Source organism: Impatiens glandulifera, chromosome 9 (genome assembly GCF_907164915.1).
Source record: "Impatiens glandulifera chromosome 9, dImpGla2.1, whole genome shotgun sequence".
In the NCBI taxonomy this organism is placed as follows: domain Eukaryota; kingdom Viridiplantae; phylum Streptophyta; class Magnoliopsida; order Ericales; family Balsaminaceae; genus Impatiens; species Impatiens glandulifera.
Genome location: NC_061870.1, coordinates 32,906,658 through 32,926,726, shown reverse-complemented (window position 1 = coordinate 32,926,726; position 20,069 = coordinate 32,906,658). Strand labels below are relative to the sequence as shown.

At 33.9% G+C, this 20,069-nt stretch overlaps 5 protein-coding genes across 5 annotated transcripts; 1 reads left to right on the top strand and 4 right to left on the bottom strand.

Moving 5' to 3' along the window:
* Positions 1-314: 314 nt before the first annotated feature.
* LOC124914775 (proliferating cell nuclear antigen) lies at positions 315-1,639 on the bottom strand. The gene is made up of 4 exons (XM_047455383.1): positions 1,235-1,639; positions 972-1,124; positions 805-902; positions 315-741 (listed from the first exon to the last, which is right to left on the bottom strand). The coding sequence occupies exons 1-4, from the start codon at positions 1,551-1,553 to the stop codon at positions 520-522; spliced, it is 792 nt and encodes a 263-aa protein (XP_047311339.1). The 5' UTR covers positions 1,554-1,639; the 3' UTR covers positions 315-519.
* Positions 1,640-2,265: 626 nt separating this feature from the next.
* Positions 2,266-5,392, bottom strand: LOC124914497 (protein GRAVITROPIC IN THE LIGHT 1). The gene is made up of 4 exons (XM_047455056.1): positions 5,300-5,392; positions 4,836-5,012; positions 3,972-4,702; positions 2,266-3,255 (listed from the first exon to the last, which is right to left on the bottom strand). The coding sequence occupies exons 1-4, from the start codon at positions 5,344-5,346 to the stop codon at positions 2,474-2,476; spliced, it is 1,737 nt and encodes a 578-aa protein (XP_047311012.1). The 5' UTR covers positions 5,347-5,392; the 3' UTR covers positions 2,266-2,473.
* Positions 5,393-10,904: 5,512 nt separating this feature from the next.
* Positions 10,905-14,895, top strand: LOC124914706 (zinc finger CCCH domain-containing protein 40-like). Its single transcript, XM_047455306.1, has 4 exons — positions 10,905-11,225; positions 11,950-12,219; positions 13,439-13,662; positions 13,752-14,895. The coding sequence occupies exons 1-4, from the start codon at positions 11,121-11,123 to the stop codon at positions 14,698-14,700; spliced, it is 1,548 nt and encodes a 515-aa protein (XP_047311262.1). The 5' UTR covers positions 10,905-11,120; the 3' UTR covers positions 14,701-14,895.
* Positions 14,896-15,337: 442 nt separating this feature from the next.
* On the bottom strand, positions 15,338-17,009 carry LOC124916741 (AT-rich interactive domain-containing protein 1-like). The gene is made up of 2 exons (XM_047457500.1): positions 16,909-17,009; positions 15,338-16,383 (listed from the first exon to the last, which is right to left on the bottom strand). The coding sequence occupies exon 2, from the start codon at positions 16,315-16,317 to the stop codon at positions 15,580-15,582; it is 738 nt and encodes a 245-aa protein (XP_047313456.1). The 5' UTR covers positions 16,318-16,383; positions 16,909-17,009; the 3' UTR covers positions 15,338-15,579.
* A 283-nt stretch (positions 17,010-17,292) lies between these two features.
* On the bottom strand, positions 17,293-19,371 carry LOC124914061 (protein NRT1/ PTR FAMILY 8.2-like). Its single transcript, XM_047454535.1, has 3 exons — positions 19,184-19,371; positions 18,877-19,094; positions 17,293-18,801 (listed from the first exon to the last, which is right to left on the bottom strand). The coding sequence occupies exons 1-3, from the start codon at positions 19,311-19,313 to the stop codon at positions 17,419-17,421; spliced, it is 1,731 nt and encodes a 576-aa protein (XP_047310491.1). The 5' UTR covers positions 19,314-19,371; the 3' UTR covers positions 17,293-17,418.
* Between the last annotated feature and the right edge of the window lie 698 nt (positions 19,372-20,069).

Genomic DNA, 20,069 nt, shown 5'->3' with positions numbered 1-20,069 from the left:
AATAATAATAAAATAATAATATATGGATCTCAAGCTACATTTATGAGATTAGAACTTTCAACAAAATTATAAATATATATATATTTGAGTATGAATTTTATTTAATATGTTGAGATTGTTTAGGTTTTGATGTCTTTTTAGGTTTAGATCTTCCACCCACAAGCCCCAAATTGATATAAGGATATGCATTTTGATGTTTTTATTTTCTTTTTTTTTTTTTGTCTGAAATGGTTCGAAATAAGGATTACAATAATGTTTATGACCTCTCTTCATCATGGCTAATCTTTTTTTTGATAAAATAGAACTTTGAACTATTGGGATTACAAAAATAAGTTCAAAATAAATGATTGTTGCCTTGGTTGCTGACAATTCTGTCAAATTCATATTTGAATCTCACTTAAACAGGACCAAATACAACAAGAAAATAGATAAAACAAAGATAGTTCATCTTCAGTTCCTAAATAAATGATTACAAAAGCCTGAAGAAAGGAGATGAAAAAAACCAAATCATCTTTTAGCCTAGTTTGCTGCCTCTTCATCCTCTTCAATCTTGGGAGCAAGGTAGAATCTGATATACCCCATCTCTGCAATCTTGTATTCAACAACCACAGGCAGTTCTGATGACAGGCTTATGGTAACAGTGTTCGATAACGGCGCTGCTTTAGTGAAAGAGTTCAAGTACCTCAGTGCAAATGTCAATGAAACTGGCTCGTTCATCTCAATAATGGTGGCATCTTCCGGCTGTAAAATAGGAGTATTATTAGGTTTCCAACATCTCAATAAATCAATTATGCACAAATTTACCTTATCAACTGTAGTATTCTGCCTGCAAACAACATTAGCAGTTCCTATGTCGCCTCTAGTAGAGAATTTCACACCTTCCTTTGTCACAGAAATAACAACTGCAAGAACAAGAACCAGATTGTTACTCTGTTTCAAATTCATTAAAACCAAATTATTTAAAGGATTACCTGTATCGCCAATACTGCTTAGATCTTTGCAGATTCGGCCAAACTCTGCTGATGGCATACGAACAATAGCATGGTAATCCGCTTCAGGTATACCGAGATGCTCACTGTCAATATCCATCAGCTTCATCTCAAAATCAGATATCTTATCCTGAGCTTTAATTTCAAAATCAAACCAACAAACAGCAGAAGATCTATAGTCAGAACAAGACCTCTAGACATACATATCAGTAGATCTGAAATGTTTCTTATCTAATCGTACTTACTTGGACTTTCGAACATAAAGGTAACCGTGTCACTGCCGTCATCAGCCTTCATCGTGATGATATCGTCGTTACCAGCACACTTCAACAGTTTAGCCATATTATTGAGATTCATACCCATGGATATGTTGCGGTCACAGCGGTAGTGTTCGAAGCCTTCGGATCGAAGGAGAAGAGCCACGAGAGCAACATGGCTAGAGTCCATGGCTTGAAGAGAGAAGCCAGTAGCTGAACAGTCGAAATTAGCATCGTTTACTAGGTCTTTGATCGCCTCCATGACCTTCTTCAGAAGACTGCCCTGGACTAGCCTCAGTTCCAACATCTTGAATCGGCAGCGAACTTGGATGAGAAACTTGAGTTAGGGTTTCGAAGGAAAGAGAGAGAGAGAGATGAAGTGAAATGAAAATAGCGCGCGTTATGAAGCTTATTTAATAAAGCTTTGGGGTTTCTTTGGCGCGACATAGAAATGCGCCTTCCAATTTCCCGCCAAAATAATTTTGTGTGGGCTTGTATGGCAAATGGGCCTGTTCATGGATCTATTTACTTCTTGGTCTTTCTTTGGCGCGATAAAGAAATCCGCCTTCCAAATTCCCGCCAAAATATTTAGTATGGGCTTTTATGTCAGATGGGCCTACTCATGAATGTATATTTGCTTTTTTTCGAAAAATATTATTTCGTACCAATAATAAGAATAAGTTATTTGAATTTTTAATTAATTTAATTATTAAAATTATTTTATATTTAAATTTAATGGAAGAAATTATGATATTTAAGTTATGATATTATGGATTAATTGTTAAAATGATAGGTAATGGGTGTGATACATAGAATTTATAAAAAAAAAGGGATAAAAATCTTACAAATGATTAGAGCATCTTTAAGATAATAGTTTGTTTCCAATTTTTGGTGACAGAAAATTTATTAATCTTAATCAATATATATTAATATAAATTTTATTTTAACATGCCTTATCTTTCCATTTTAACATAATATTTTCTCAATAATTGACATTTCCTTAATCAAAGAAAGAGGGCTGAAATTAAAGTTGTTTAAATAAAGATGCAACTTACCACTCATGGTTTTCGGGTGGAGCACTGGAGCTCCATATAAGTTTAAGTAGTAATCATACAAACCCTAAAGCTGCCTTGAGAGCTACATTATGTTACATTATTTATTATTATTATTATTAGATAGTCCTCTATCGATCTCCATCCAATTATCCGACCCGACCCGAACATAATTTCATGCCTTTGGCAAAAGACAGACCCGGGCTTTAGTAACCGACCCGTTACACAGTTTGAAGCCGGGGCTCAACGGAAAACCTACCATCATCCCCGCTGTGCCACGGCCGCCTCCAGACATTTTAACGACATTCTCCATATACTGAGGATGAAAATCACCGCCTTTTGTCGCCTCAAAATGACTAGGAGGTGGGTCCAAAGAAAACGCCAGCAAATGTAACAGCCACACCGCCTTTGCCAAAACCAAAAACTCGCCGTAAAACTCACTTCTCGGATGATTCCCTGCCAATACCTGCCGCCGCTGCTCCAGATCGCCGAACAACGACTCCTCCATTTTAGGATGTACGATCGAAAGGTACTTCTTAGAGCAGAATTTCCCAAACTGACAAGTCGGTAAGATCCCGAGAAGCTCGGTGGGATCCATGGCTTTCATATCTCTGTACTGGGTGAAACATTCTCGACGATATTGGTCCGGTTGAAGGAGAGTGGAAAGGCTTCCGTCCATGTAGAAGGTTTCGTGGTCGAATCCTTGAAAGATCTTACGGTTCACGTACGATTCAAGGGCAAATTTGGCATAATGGGCTCCCACGGCGGGCGCATCTTGGAATATTGATCCGCCGGAGTTGTTATTGTTGGTGGCGGCTTCTATAGATCTGACTGCGGCGGCGATATCCCAGTTGGCGGTTCTCATAAGAGATAAAAGTAAAGCAGTGAACGATTTCGCCGCTTCTATTACCGTGATCATTGTAGATTCGAATAGCTCCGGCGTAGCCGCCACCGCAACTACAAAAAAAAATATAAAAAAAATAAGCGGGTAATATGGTAAATGACTAGAACACCCTTGATAATGGAAAAAATACACATAAATCCTTATATTTTGATATAACATGCAAATAAGCTCATAAAGTTTAAACAAGTAGAGATATTTCCTTCGTCTCTCCATTAATGCGATAGAAGTCGTTAACTAATTGCTGCCGCTACAATTTTATTATTAGCATTAAATGAATTATTAAATTGCAACCACCAGCTTTCATTTCTAAATAATGCTTCATCTGATTTTCTAATTATATATATTATTTTATTTTTCATTTCCGACCGAAGAGGACGTGACAAGTTGGACTCATTAAAGACTAAAAGATCTCAAAAAATTGTAAAAATTTAATGAGGCCATCCACATCTTTAATCTTTAAGGAAACTGAATCTAGATCTGTATTCATAATTTATTGGAAAGCTAGATCCGAATCTACAAATGAAGTTATTTTTATTAAACTTAAATAAAATATAAAAGAATGTTTTAATAATAAATCAATTAAAAACTTTAATAATTTTTTTCATCAAACAGGTTTTTTAAAAAGCAAGATCAAACAATAGTAAAAAATATTATTTGGGTTGCTATGCATTTATTAAAATTTTGTGAACTAATATTTTATTTTATTTTATTAAAGTTTAATATTTGAATGTAAAAATGAAAAAGTGGAGAGAGAGAGAAAGAGAGTGACCATGGGCTTGACTGCAATGGACTTTTCGCTTTGACTGATGAGAAGAATGAGAGCGGCCTTTCTTGCCGCCGCCGCCACCATTCAAACTGGTCGCCGTTTTCAATTTCTCCTTCAAATTCTCAACTTCACATTCCTTAACCTTCACCTCCCTCTTCAATTCCTCCACCGCCGCCTCGTACGGCGCCACCACCTCCTTCAATCTCAACCCCGGCGGACCCCTAATTCTCCCCCTTCCGCCGCCGCCACACCCACGTCGAAATCTCTCCCTAAAAACCCCCAATCTTCTCAGCTCCGCCACCACCGCCCCATCAGCCACGCGCATCTTATCCGGATCCCAAGGACAATGTGCCTCCTGAAGACTAACATACGCCCTCTTCATAGCCGACACCACTTCAAACACATCCCCAATCATCATCTCCAATTCAACCAACCTTTCCCCTCTCGCTCCACCACCTTCCTCCGCCGCAGCAGCTCCCCAAGCCCTAATCCTTTGACTCTGATTCCTCTCCCCATCTAATTCATCCTCGAAATCTTCAAATTCCTCATCAGACTTGTAAATGTCGACGTCGCCGGATCCTTCTCCTTCGGCTGGGTTTTCGTCGGAGAAATCGTCGATATCGTGGCGACCGCCGGCGAGCGGGTGGAGCAAGCATGATGCAGTGACCCGTTGGATCAGATCGGAGAAGTTGGAGACTTTACTCGCCATTTTCTTTGTCTTGATCCAAGGATTTCTGTGGTTAAAAAAAGAAAATCCAATGGTGTTACAATATATATTATTTTGCCCTTTAACTTGTTTGCCACGTTCAAAATTTGGTATAGACTATTATTTTTAACAAAAATAGCATATAATTATAAAGATCTGACCTGTTGCTGTGGTTGTCTGATCGAAAGGATAAATCTGGGGCTACAAATTTTCTGTTTGCACCTGGAAGCACTGGACAATCTACTCCTATTTTTGTTGATGGCATTGAGAAGGACGGGAGTTGAAGTTCGCAATTTCTCATTTCTCTAATTTCAACGTTCATTTTGTTTCTTTGCTTACTATCGTACATAACAAATTAATTAGATTATATGAAAATAATATTCTTTAGCTAAATTTATTTCTATAATGTTTAAGTATCTAGCTAGGTTCTTATATAAACATAAAAATGTTAGTAAATATAGAAAAAAATATAATAAATTTTATCTTATTCCATTGTTTTTTATTAACCTTTACTCATTTTCTCTACAAACTGAAAAAAAGATGTAATGAAATAATTGTATTAATTCATTTTTTCTCAAAAAAAAATACAATTATTTTATATTTGTAGACCGAATTCTACACATACCTTGAGCTGTTGGATCGGAATGAACGAAAAAGTATATCAGGCAACATTATTGTTTGTGTGTGAGAGAATTAATATTATGTCATTGACATACAATGCTGCGAGCTTAAATGGCAATATTGTTTATTTATAGGACTTTTTTGAAGCTCAAGCTTAGAAATATCATGTATAAGATATTGTGTGTCATAAAAAACAAAAAACTAATAATTAAGCTTCTAGATTATTTTTAAAAATTTATACAAGTCCTCAGATTTTATTTGTTTATATAGTTTATAAATAAGGATCTATAGTTAATTTGTTAATTAAGAAGATTTTGAAATCTTCTAATACTATAATTTTTTATTTAAGACAACAAACTAATTATTATAAAACTTTCTTATTAACACACCATACAACACAATACTGTAAGTGAAAAAACAAGTGTCGTGAAAGACTTAGTTGCTTATTACTGTCATCACCCTCCATATTTTTTATTTTGGGTAAATTTAATTGGTTTGGCTTTTTGTTTTTGAAAGGATGAAACAATTTGGTTAATTTGTAAAATTAATTGGGTTAAATTTGATTTGACTTTGCTTGGCTATTATTGTTGTCTTATTTGTTTTGTTCATTAGTTAGTTACCATTTTGTATTATTTTGTAGTTTTGCTTATGGAAAATTCATTTTTTCTCTATCTTCATTATTCTTAATCAACTTATCAACTCAACCCAACCCTAAGTGTTATGTTCGTACACGTCTTTCTCTCTCTCTCAAAATGCATGATTGATATTGAACGGAGAAGGGAAGAAGAATAAAGAACTGATTGCATTATTGGAGATTTTGGTATTGTGTAAGTTTGGTAATGTTTTTTTAAATTATTGTAGATTTTGGTATATATTATGTGTAAGTTTGGTAAATGTTTTGTTAGGTTATATAGACACCATTTATGCAGCGTGATAATTCCACTTGTTCAAGTACCTATACCCACCCGCCCATGATCTGATCAATTCATGAGATGTGGTAATCAATAAAAGTTTGGTGTCTATTTTGGACACTCTATTTTAAGCTTATCTTTGTTTCCTAAATAAAATTAATGTTGCAGTGTTTAATGTGTTTTTTATTGACATTTTAGAAATTAATATTTTTTTTTGTATTGATAGTTTCATTATTGTTTAGATATATTTAGTAGAGCAAATTAGTTTGCGAACCTCCAATTACTTGGATCACTTATTTTTAATTTTTAAATTAATTTTTAAAATAATTCGCCCCTCAAATTTTCAGAAAGGTTATCAATAACTTTCTCATAACTTTTTTGTTTAATTATAACGACGAGATATTATTTTATATAAATTATTTTTAATTATTAATTTTTATATTTAAATACATAATTATTAATATATATATATATATATATAATTTATATTATATATATTATATATATTATCTTTTATGATCATTAATTTTTATGTTTATATAATTAATAAATTTCTTTTATATATAGATAAAATATTTATATATATTATTTATTTTTATCTATACATATCTAATATTAATATATATATATATATCATATATATATATATATATATATATATATATATATATATATATATATATATATATATATATATATATATATATATATATATATAAATATATAAAACAAAATTTCAAAATAATTTATATGATATTATATATATTTAATCATTGATTTTTATATTTATATATATAATTATTAAATTTTTCATATATATATATATAAATATATATATATATATATAAATATATATATATAATATTTATATAATATATATTTTAAAAAATAATCAAAATAGTTAAAAGTGAGAATTAGAAAGTCACCCAAATAATTAATATATATATATATATATATATATATATATATATATATATAAGATTTAATAATCATATAAGTTTGAGCGGTGATTTCATTAATGACAGAATGGTCGTTAATTTATGACTTTTTCTGAAAGTTTGAGCGGTGATTTATTTTAAAAAATTAATTTAAGGGTTAAAAATATATCATTGAAATGATCAAGGGTCACCCAATTAATTTGTCATATGTTTGGTCAATTTTATTTACCCATATCACATTGTACAATTTTTTTTCAAATAAATAATAAATAATCAAGAAAGTATTTATAAGTAATACTTTTTTTCAATGAAAAAGTGATTTATGTTTCAATCATTTTTTCTTAAGAAAACTATTGTCTTCATTGAATTATATATGATTACATTTTAAGTAACTTTTATAAATAATTTTTTTTTTCAAAAAATTTATAAAAATAACTCTATAAAGTAAACAAAAAAATCCTTAGAAAAACATATTAATTTATATGAATATATTTGAATAAATATAATATATCAATTAGGTAGTGCAGAAGAAGAATTAGAGATATTATATGTAACTTTGTGAATTATTAATTGTAATCACTAGCTATTATTCATTGGAACTAACTAGACAAAGGGTATTAGTCAATGGGTTTTTGCTTGCTTTGATAATTTGCTATAGAATCATAATAGGGAATTGAACTTAATGTATATATATTTTTTTTAATAAACTTAAGAATAATGGAATTATAATTTTTTAAAAGATTTATATACATAAAATCTTAGTAGATAATTATAATTTATATTTTATTTTCAGGACATAGTCCGTACATATATATGTCGGGCTTAGGTTAGAGATAAGATATATGTAAAATGACTACCTAATTCCCTAATTTTTTAATATAATTTAATATAAATAAAATATTTATTTAATTTCCCCACCTTTATTTTCTTCAAATCCCTTACATGCAGCTACCTGTACAGTTAGCTTGCTAGGGTTTCCTTTATTTTCTATCATGGGTAGTGATTCACGATATTTTGTTTTCATTTTTAACGCTATGTAGCTAATAATGGATCATATATATATATATATGTCATGTTTTGTAGTTTTATGAGCGAGCTGCATGCATGCATTGTCCCCAGCCATACATATATGGTTAATTAATTATAGGATTAGATTTATAAGACAACTAGCCATGCATGGTCTCACTACCAGCCACTTACAACAGTACTAGTAGTAGGGGTTATAATCTTTTATGTATCTTCTGCTTGTTTTCACCTTCCTTCCTGACCCACATGTGGAGATACCCCGCGCCTCTCAACTGGCTTCACAATAATTTTAGCCTAATTAATTATATATGGGATGTACATTTTTATTACATTAAAAAGAAAACAAACTCTAAATCTATTCCTAATTTGATGTTTAATCAATTAGGAATTGAACATAATTAATACTATTAGCATAGTTTACAGAGATGGGAATGGGACATTTATTTATTTTTAATTACGAATCTCAATATTGAACTTATAATTGTGATTGAGACTCGATTAATACAATAGTAATCTATCTATGCAGCTGCTTGAAGACAAGACAATTACTAAATACCAAAAGCTATACCAGATCGGCAAGTTTTGGCAATGCATGTACATCCTCTTCCTCTCCATTCAAATATCTATCCTACAAGGCTACATGAACCTACAAATGTCTAACCTATCATTTCAATGCACATGTTTAATTTAAACTATGTCGACATAAACTCCAAAGAACACTATCATGATATTGTAAAACTTACTATACTAAAATAACCAATTGGTAAGGATTAATGACTAAAGGTAATCGATCCATGCATGTTGATCTGAGAGACTGAGACTTTGTTTTAATTAACTCTTATATTGATGATCAATAATGTTTTACTTTTTCTCACCCTTTTGTTAATTTCATATGTTGAACAACTTACTTTAAAGCCCCGTTCTATGCATGGTTTATCACACCTTTTTTTAATTTATTTTTTTATGTATTAATAAACTTTATCGGCGGCAAGGGCGAAGCCACGTTAGCCCGGGCAGGGACGGACTCAGGATTCGGTATTGGGGTGGGCTTAAAATTTTTTAGAGTGGGCTAAAGTAAAAACGATAAAATTTAGGTTAAAACGGGTAAATAATGGTAAGTTTTATCATTTTTTTAATAATTAAATAAACAAAATATTAAATTCTATTGAATTTTTTTAAAAAAATTAGGGTATAATGTCAAATTTTAACTTTAATTTTTTTATTTGTTTTGATTTCAACCCACCCGAACTCCTGTCTAATCCGTAACCCTTGTTTAGTTTATTATATATAACAATGGATGATGTGAATTGTGAATGATTTATGTGTACAGACTGAGTATAGCCCGGGAAGTCGGTGGCCGGTATAGCTTGGGAAGTCGGTAGCCGATCTTATTAAAACGAGACTATAAAGAAAAGATTTATATATAAAGAGTAATGGTTTTTCCTTTTGTACGGAATCTATAAGTTATGTAATCTATTGTATAATAATAAAACTACCGTCCAAGTTGTCCACAAATACAAATTATACAATTATTATATAATAATAAAAAAAAAGTCAATTTGGCCTACCACTAAGAATATATAATCAATTCATAATTTAAAATTTTTTACCCCCTAACACTAACACATTAATAGGCTACTTAATCTTAAAAATTAAAATTCATTTTCTCAAAATTCTTATCATTTTTAGAGCTAAAATAGAATACATCTCTAAATTAAAATTAATTATATAAATGGTTAAATTTTAAATTAAAATTTATTCTCTTACTAGATTTATATAATTTTAAAAACTGTATTTTTTATCCGTTATTTTATTGATATTTGTAGTGTTATAAACATTTGTGTCTATGTAAATTATTTTTTAATTCATTTACGGATGATAATTATCAACTTTTTAATGTCAAATTCGATATAATAAAAAATATAATATATTATTTTTGTAAGCAAATATTTGAAAATTCTTCATTATTTGAGTAGAGCGAAACAAATACAGAAATTTCATGATTTAGTAATACAAAGTATTGAAAAACAAAGTGTTTTTTTTAGTAAAACAATTTTTGTAGAAGAAATTATTGGTGAAGCATTATTCTATTAGAATACGATATGTAAAAATTATGAACAAAGAAAATATAACTGCATTTGCTCTTGTTGGTGTTTCAGATAATATAACACAAATAAAACCTTAATCAATAAGAATTTAATGATTATTTAGCTATTAGAGAAATAATTGTGACAATATAGACTTTTAATAGAGATTATTCATTTGAAAATAACCTATTAACAGGCCGGACCGTGTCATGGGCTATTAGTGGGCCGTCAAGCCTAAAAAATCAAAACCAGCAAGACCCATATAATGTTACTCCCGTGTCCAGTTAAAACTCACACTGCCGGCCGACACGGCCCACTGCCGACCTCTACTTTTGAATAAGTAATTAATGCCAAGATGGGTTTTTAATTAAAAAACAAGTTATGGAAACAATATTTCATGCTGCTTAGATACTTGTTATTTTAAAATGAATTCATGAAAAAAAAAAATAAACTCAGTCACATATTTATTCTGTAATATATATACATATATATATATTATATATATATTTTATTTTATTTTATTGTGAATTTGTAATATATATTAATATATATATATAAATTTTTTTATTTTATTGTGATTTTTTTTTTATTTTTAAGAAGATGACTCTTCATTTCCTATATGCTTCGTTCATTTTAAGTTAACCCAAACAAGCCCTTATAGGAAAACACTTATCTCCTTCCATGGGCAGGATTCTTAAGCTAAGCTAGGGTTTGGACGATTTAAGGATTTTCCGATTTCGCGGCCGGTCGAACCATTCCGTATCCTCCTCATTTCTCGCTGTCTCTCTATTCTCTTCCCGACACAGTAGCACCAGAGAGAAATTGTTATTTGGATACCTGGTAGAACTAACAACGTCGGATCGATGGCGCATAGGTTGTTGAGGGATGTCGAAGCAGACGGATGGGAGCGATCGGACTTCCCCATCATATGCGAGTCCTGTCTAGGTGACAATCCGTATGTTCGAATGGTAATAGTTCGCTAACTTACCATACATTTTTGTTTTCCTGTGGATTTGAGGTGTCAATATTTGTAGATCATAACGAATTGTTTGTTTCGACTTCGTGCTTTTTCTATGAGAAATCTCGGCACATTCTATCTTTTCTATTTGTTGTTTCTGCGTTCTTTTTGAGGAAATCATGAATTGAATCTCTGGAACTGTGGAAAATTTGTGGGCTTTGGAGATTTTGGAACCATTTTCTTTGTGGGGTTTAGGGACAACACATGACTTAATCTGTAGTAGTTCACACGCAAAAAACTGGATGGGTATGATTGTATGAAACATAAGAAGAGCAGATTATAATAAGCTGGTGTTGCAGCTTTCAAATATTGTTTATGTTCATTAAGAAATATAGAGACGCTGGGTAACTTGAAGATAATTAAGTTTTTTGGTTTGTGCTGGTGAAGTTAAAAGGAAGACTAGGTACTCTCAGTTGAAGAGGATAGAAAATCTGAGTATCATGATTTTCCTACTTATTTCTTGCTTTATCACCCACATACAATGAAATTTTCATCTCGTCATTGCATATTTGTCTACGGTATATATTGATAATTTATTGTAATTACATTGATAATGTTGTCTATTGACAGCTGAATCCTATCAGCTTATTGATCATTTTGTGTTATAGCATTATTCATCAGTAGGAAGTTCACAATTCAATTTTTCTTATTTGTTGTTTTTCTAAACCTTGCAGACAAAGGCAGATTATGATAAGGAATGCAAGATTTGTACGAGGCCCTTTACTGTTTTTAGATGGAGGCCAGGGCGTGATGCAAGATATAAGAAATCTGAGATTTGCCAGACTTGTAGCAAGCTGAAAAATGTCTGTCAAGTGTGTCTTCTAGATCTTGAATATGGATTGCCCGTTCAAGTTAGGGACACTGCTCTGAGTATCAATTCAAATGATTCCATTCCGAAAAGTGATGTGAACAGGGAGTACTTTGCCGAAGAGCATGACCGCAGGGTATGTTTATTTACAGAAAAACAAAGGAATATAGAATATATGTTTTGCTTTATTAGTCGATACATATGATGGATTATGTGATGCACATGTGGCATGTCTAGTAACTTATGTTTGTTTCATTGAAGTTATTGTGTTCCTATCATCATTTTTCTTCTCCTAGGTGAAATTGAACCACAGTTTGGTTTAACTGTATAATACCTAACGAGGAGTGTTATTATGTAAATAATACAAAAAGCAATAGACTCATGAGTGGACCATTTGAAAAGGGTGATTTGAGAAAAGAAGAGTTGGTGCAATTTAAGAATGAACACCCACACAAGTGGGGAAAAGCATCAAACTCTTCTACATGCTGTCAGCTTTTGTTTGTCATCATAGTTTAGTAGTACTTTTATTTGCTTTTGTTGGGCAAGTCCCTACCTTAGATTTTGGTCTTTAACCACTAAGCCAAGTACTGGATTACTACTTTTTCCTGTTGTAGTCTAAGAAATCCTCTAATGAATACCTAAGTATAGGGATGACATATAAGGGTGAAAGAGATGAAAAATCTGAGAATTTGGGATGAGAATACATACCTCTTTCTTGTAATTCTGAAAGTAGAAATTTTCTTATAAAAAATTGTCTATCTACTAATCAAATAACATGCTTAATGTAATTATCCCAACCTTAATTGTGTTAATCCTCCAGAGTGACAGTGCTGATTATAATTGTGAAGGATCTAAACGAATCACAGCTAAGCACTTTCAGCCCACTCTGATCCTACCTACCCAAGCAAATGGAAAGTTGTTAGTGCTGATGTTCCTGTAGGCTTAGTTGATTTACGAATATTTCAGTATTATGAGTAAAGCAGGAAGCATGAAGATATTCAAACAGTCATCTTTATATTGGGTATAGATGTTAAATATTTATACAGCCGCCTAAATATAGACCTCAATTGGAAACACTCTATGTTTCTAGACATGAATACGGATCCATATGAAATATCTCACAGAAAAAAAGTGTTTTCAAATGGGTTTTGAATAAATTGTTTGAAGTTTGGGCTGACACATATATAACAATGCACTTGGAAAACAATAGTGTGACATAATTCTTTTCTTCTTGATAATGTTTTATGTCTATTTTTTTTTTTGAGAAAATGGTAATTCTCAGCTGCTGCTCCTCCTTTACAAGATAGATTGTCATGGTAGGTAAGTTAATAACATTGTAATATTTATCTATGCAGGCAAGAGCTGGTATAGATTATGAATCTTCGTATGGGAAGGTGCAACCAAATGATACAATTCTGAAACTTCAGAGAACAACCCCCTACTACAAAAGGAACAGGGCTCATGTATGCAGTTTTTATGTAAGGGGTGAATGCACAAGAGGGGCGGAGTGTCCTTATAGGCACGAGATGCCTGAAACTGGAGAATTGTCTCAACAAAATATTAAAGATCGCTACTATGGGTGTGTATATTTTTTTCAGATCCAAAAACTTATCATATTGTATTTGGGAAAACATTTTCTTATTCAATTTTTTGTGTTTGTTTTTGAAGAGTGAATGACCCAGTGGCACTGAAATTACTTGGCAAAGCTGGTGAAATGCCGTCGCTGGAAGCTCCAGACGATGAGAGTATTAAAACCCTGTATGTGGGAGGAATTGATGCCAGAGTCTCTGAACAGGACCTGAGGGATAATTTCTATGCACATGGAGAAATAGAATCTATAAGGATAGTTATGCAAAGGGCTTGCGCATTTGTAACATACACAAGTAGAGATGGTGCAGAGAAAGCAGCTGAAGAACTGTCTAACAAATTGGTGATAAAGGGTTTGCGGCTAAAGCTATTGTGGGGCAGACCACAAGCACCAAAGGCAGAAGGTGCAGAAGAATCATCTGATGGATCCAAATCGCAGGTGGCTCATAGTGGTATGCTTCCTAGGGCTGTCATATCCCAGCAGCAGAACAACCAAAATCCACCCGGGGCAGATGAACAACAACCACAGCCAATTCATTATTTCAATATCCCACCGCCACCAGGCCCACCACCGCCTCAGGCTCAGCAGGAACGTTCTTATTATCCATCAATGGATCCTCAAAGAATGGGTGCGCTGGTTTCAACTCAGGAGGGTGGTCCTGTTGAGAATAGGACTGGTTCTGAGATGCCTCGACACTATGCTGCTGCTTATCCTCCTCTTCCTCCCAACTATCCTCAAGGTGGTCAGTTTAACCAGCAGCAGCAGCACTTTTATCCTCAGTATGGATTTATGCAACCCCCACCGCCTCAACATTATCAGCAGTATCCTCGGCCGCCTCCGCCACCTTACCCATCCACCTTGCCCCCTCATCACCAGGTGGCACCGCCACCCCAGCAGCACCAGCATCAGCATTCTGGGGCATCAGGATCATCATCGTCACAACAGCAGCAGGCGGCACCGCCACCCCAGGAGCACCAGCATCAGCATTCTGGGGCATCAGGATCATCATCGTCACAGCAGCAACAGTAAACAGTGTTTGATTTGAAGATGTCTTAATCAAGATGAATGTTGTTCCGTTGTCTTCTTGTAGTATGAATATTTTCGTTTCCCTGGAATGGTTTGGTACTTTTGTTTGTTTCGGATCAGTTCAGTCGAATTCTGGTGACATTCACTGCACTCTTAAATGTCTTTACTTTTGGACCTGTAAGGTTTTTATGACTTCCACAAGTGTGTTGGCATTGTTTGTTTGCTCTGCTCCTCACATGTAGAAATAAAACCCATCACAAATATATATAAAAAAACAAATTGCTCTTGATGAGATTATTATATTTACATTTTTAAATTACTTAATGAATAATGAGTAAGAAATTTCACAAAGATCTTTTCTATGTCTAATTTTTTAAATTAGAAAAAAAAAAATCCCATTTACTATTATCCAAATGAATAAGTTTGGGATTTGGGAAAGTTAACAGTAGATTTGTGAACAATAAACTATATGTTTCGATGTTGAAATTCTTGCAGAATGGTGTTGGTTGTTGGATGACTCTAACATAAATTCACCTCTGATTTTTTAGGATGATTACCCAAATGTGCCTTGTTTTCTTTCATGTGCATCTACTAACAATCTGGAATTTTTCTGATTATTTTTTAACGGTAAAACAAAAACAAACAAATCCATACAAATACAAGCAATTCCAAGAGTTAACATTTCGCCCAACAAAAAAACAAGAAATTCTTAATCCCTGGAATGGATGTAGTTCCATTCAATATTCATCCAAAGAAAGATTTAGCATATTGTGACATAAAAGTGCAAAATGACCAACAATTTGGCTTGTCACTCAGTAACTATATGTATATATTCTATTATTGTAGTAAGCCACATGCATATATGCGATACTCGATCAGCTCTCATCGTCTTCCAGTCAAGTACTTGGTCTTGGCATCTTTATTAGACTTCAACCTATTTGCAAGCTTTTCAGAGTTGGAATTGGGGACAGTAAATTCATCATCATCAGAATCAATGTTTTTACATCCCAATCTTGTCTGCTTACTTAGTCGCCTAGGAACATATACATTGAAGTAGTAACCAATGATCTCTTCTCTCTTCTTTGAAGGTAAGATTTCATGACTCTGTTTCACAAAAGAGGCCGGATTCATTTTCACTAGATTCACAAACTTGTTTTGCTCCATCATATTCCATGACTTTAAAATACCATCCCCCATTGTATCAAAACTCCAATTCCCAAAAGCAGGGCCAAGATCAGACAAAAGTTGCTTCCTTTTCTCTAAGATGTGGCATTTCACACATTCAATTGAACCGGGGACAGTACAAGTACAATTGTCGTCCCTCCCTTTTCCAATCATTACGCCGACTTCTTCTTCTTCTTCCTCTTCCGTCTCTGGTTGGTTTTGGCCCGTGTTGATTGGCCAATCCTTGGTGCCTAACCATTTTAATTGATCAGCATATGAATGTGAAGTATGATCAGATGATGGTGGACCGGTGTAATTTGGGATCTGTGCTTGAAAAGGGGGACCAACAGGAATGGCAGCTTTGTCAGGACTGATGAACTCAAACCAGGAAGGTGAAATTGATTCTTCTTCTTTATGGAGGAGATCAATAGGACTGCTCTTCTTTCTTCTCTGCATCTTTCGATATCCTTAGTGTAACAAGGTGGGAATTCTTCTTCCTTCCTCTAATCCTCTCAATTTGCGCTATACAAATTTACTTTTATTAGTAGACAGAGTATTGAAATTGAAAGAGGGTTAGTTAAAAGAATAAAAAAACATTGATCCCTGGAAGAAGAAGACAAAGAAGAATATAGTACAGCTTGTCCGTTACAACCTTAACGGTGTTTTGTCCAATTCAGGAAACAAACAAACCATGATGGCAGTTACTCCTGTTTATTCAACTAGGAATTCCGGAATATAGGATAGAGATGAAGGGTAGGGTAAAGAACAAAAAACTTAAACTAACTTGGGCAAACAAACAATGACCCAAAATTTAAATTATCTGTCTCTCCCTCCTGAGCGTTTTGTGCGCCGGAAATATAGGAAGATCAAGATGAAGATGACAACAAACACAGAATTAATGAAAAACTAGGGTTTCTGAAATGATTCATATGCATGATGATTCGAAGTACGTAAAGAGAAGAAAATGCACGTGATAACATAGGATTTGCTATGCATTTCATACAAAACATCAAAAAAGTAAGCCGGAAACATCGGAGAACGACTCACATGAATCCTCTTCAAAATGAACAGGAGAAGTCTTCAAAATGACATGGCCGATTCCTTCACTCGCGCAGAGAAACTTTACTTTGATTTTCTTCAAAAAAAACAATATATATATAGAGAGAGAGACATAATCTATATTTTATTCAAATCCACCCACTTAAGCTTGTTTGTTTGATTTTTTTTAAACTACGTGTCAAGCTAAAAGGTAAATAATTTAACTTGCCGTCTCAATATATAATTTATCATTCTTATTTTATTCATATTATCCCGTTTATTTGATTTATGAAATCTAGTTAGAGTGAATAACACTTTGAAAAGATACATCAATACTTTATGGGTAGATGAACAATTTTGGCATTCATGTTTATGTTTTACAATTTTCACACATATATAACTATATGGATCTACACTATTATAAGCTGATTGAGGAGGATACAACATTATACAGCTTAAAACAATCATAATTGACAGCACTAATAATAAAGACTTGAATGCTTTCTCATCAATTCATCATCATCCTTTGAGAGTCCCAACCGGCCTTTTGTAAGTGTACCATTTTGCAACAAAGAGAAAAGCCACCAAATTCAACCCACTCAAAACAGCCAATAACCAGAAGAAATAATCAAGACGGCCATAGTTCAAATTATCAGGCAGCCATCCCGGTTTCCCATCTCTGGCAGTGATATGGATAACAATGGTGATCAAAAAGGAACTAAGGTAATTCCCAAGTGCAATTGTAGTTAGAGATAAAGCAGAGCAAAGGCTTCTCATGGCGTCAGGGGCTTGCTGGTAGAAGAACTCTAATTGTCCAATGAAAGTGAAAACTTCCGCACAACCGATCAGGAAATATTGCGGGATTTGCCAAAATATTGTCAATGGGATTTCATCCGATGTATAGTAATTATGCCTTCTCACCATATTCAACCTCACCAACTCCAAGATCGCGGAACAGACCATGGAGAAGATTGATATGAAGAGGCCAACCCCCATTCTCTGTAGTTGGGTTAAACCGCTGTTGTGACCAGTGAATCTTCTGGTGAGTGGGACGATCATCTGGTCGTAGATTGGAACCCAGATTATGACACTGATGGTGTCGAATATGGATAGTGATGCTGCCGGAATGTGGAAGTTTGTGTTTCCAAGACGAGTGTCCATTAATTCGCCTTGAAGGACGAAGAAATTGCTCATTTGGTTGTAAACTGCTGCGAATATGATTCCAGTCGCCCAAACTGGAAGTAATCGGACGATTGCTTTCAGTTCCTCTACTTGGGTCACGGTGCAAATCCTCCATGGATCTTGATTCGAATCTGATGGAATCTCCACCGCCGCTTTGTCTAAGAATCTGAAGTCAGAAGTGTGATCAAGCTTTCGACTTCCCTTAATAACAGATTCAGCATCGGTTGTTTCGTATAAAAGAGACTTATCTTGAGGAATCTGAACTCGGTATTTTCTCACACAGGCTACGAGCACTTGACATATACGAGTGATCGGACTACCGCCAGGCTTCTGATTCCTGTACAGACGAGTCCCTGAAAAGAAGCTTATTACGGCAACAGCCATGGCCACAGCCGGGATTCCAAATCCCCATCCCCACCCGACGTTTTCCTGCACGTAAACCAGGACGGATGCAGCAATTAGGGCGCCAACATTTATGGAGAAGTAAAACCAGTTGAAGAAGGAGCTCTTATGCATCTTCTCCCCCTCGTCGGCGTCATCAAATTGATCGGCGCCGTACGACGAAACGCATGGCTTTATCCCTCCGGTTCCAAGAGCGATCATGTAAAGCGCGACGAAACAGACAGCGCTCTGTGAGGCCGTGGCGTGACAGTTGTCTTTCCCGTAGCAGGTCGGTTTCAACCCTGGCACCGCCGCCGACAAGGTCAATAGCGTCATTCCCTATAATAAAACAACTGCATTTATTTACTACTACATAGATGTAGTAAATTGATTTATTTATGAATCCATACATACAATAACATAGATGATGGAGAAGATGGCGATTGTCCAGTATCTTCCGAAATAGGCATCGGCGAGAAAAGCTCCGAGGAGAGGCGTGGTATAGCATGTTCCAGACCAATTGGATTGACTCTTGGCTGCCGTGGCGCTTGTTTGATTCAGCTGATGCTTGAAATAAAGAACTAGGTTTGAACTCATTCCATAGTATGCCAATCTTTCGCTGCATTCGGTTCCTGCAGCAGCAGCAGCAGCAGGAGGTAAAGTTTCAAATCCAAGAACATGATAAAGAAAGAAAGCTCTGTTATATTGTAATAATTAATACCTAGGATGTAGGGACAGGCTTTCCATGTTCCAGTTTTGTGTTTATCCGCGGGATCTCCTTTGTAATCTACCGTCCCATCCTTAGTAGCATAGAGATCGACAAGTTCATCGTTATTGTTTTCTTCAGCCATGGTTGGTTAATTGATTCTTTGAATCTAAAGAATGCTCCCGGACCCTCTCTTTGTAGTAGTAGTGTGCGTAATGATTTTGTATAGAGATTAGAGAGAGAGAGAGAGAGAGTCAACTCACGAGACATACAGCTGGTCGTTGAGTGGAATTTTTTTTTGTTTTAATGAAGATAAACAAATTGCCGGCCTTGTGAACAAATGTGAATAGGACTGAAAAAACAAAGAAGTTGTTTCTAAGTTATATCAAGGAAATCAATAAATACAACTTCTTCATTCATATATGCTTCTTAGTTCTTTCTATATAAAACCATATATATTTTCTAGTTTTAAATTGCTGTCTATACTTATAAAATTAAGAATAATTTTTTAAATTTTATTTAAAAAATTGTTTAACTATAGTGATGTTCTCGACAACTCTTCCCAATGAATGGGATAAACCTTAAACAATTCCGTTGAACATGTAAACCAATTGTAGTTTTCTAATAAATTAATCAAGATAATATTACATCTACAAAATTAATTTATAGATTTTCACAACTCATTACAGTACTGTGATCTTTTGTAATTTAATGAATCACTAAAATGATTTTTGTTCTTAAAATAATAAATAAATAAATAGTAGTTTTTTGAATAAATATGACAAGAGTAAGTCAACCACGACTCTAGACTAATAATACACTAACAATGTTATCAATATATGTTCACATAATATTTAACCAAAACCTTTTATTTTTTCTAAGAATAATATAAAATTATTAT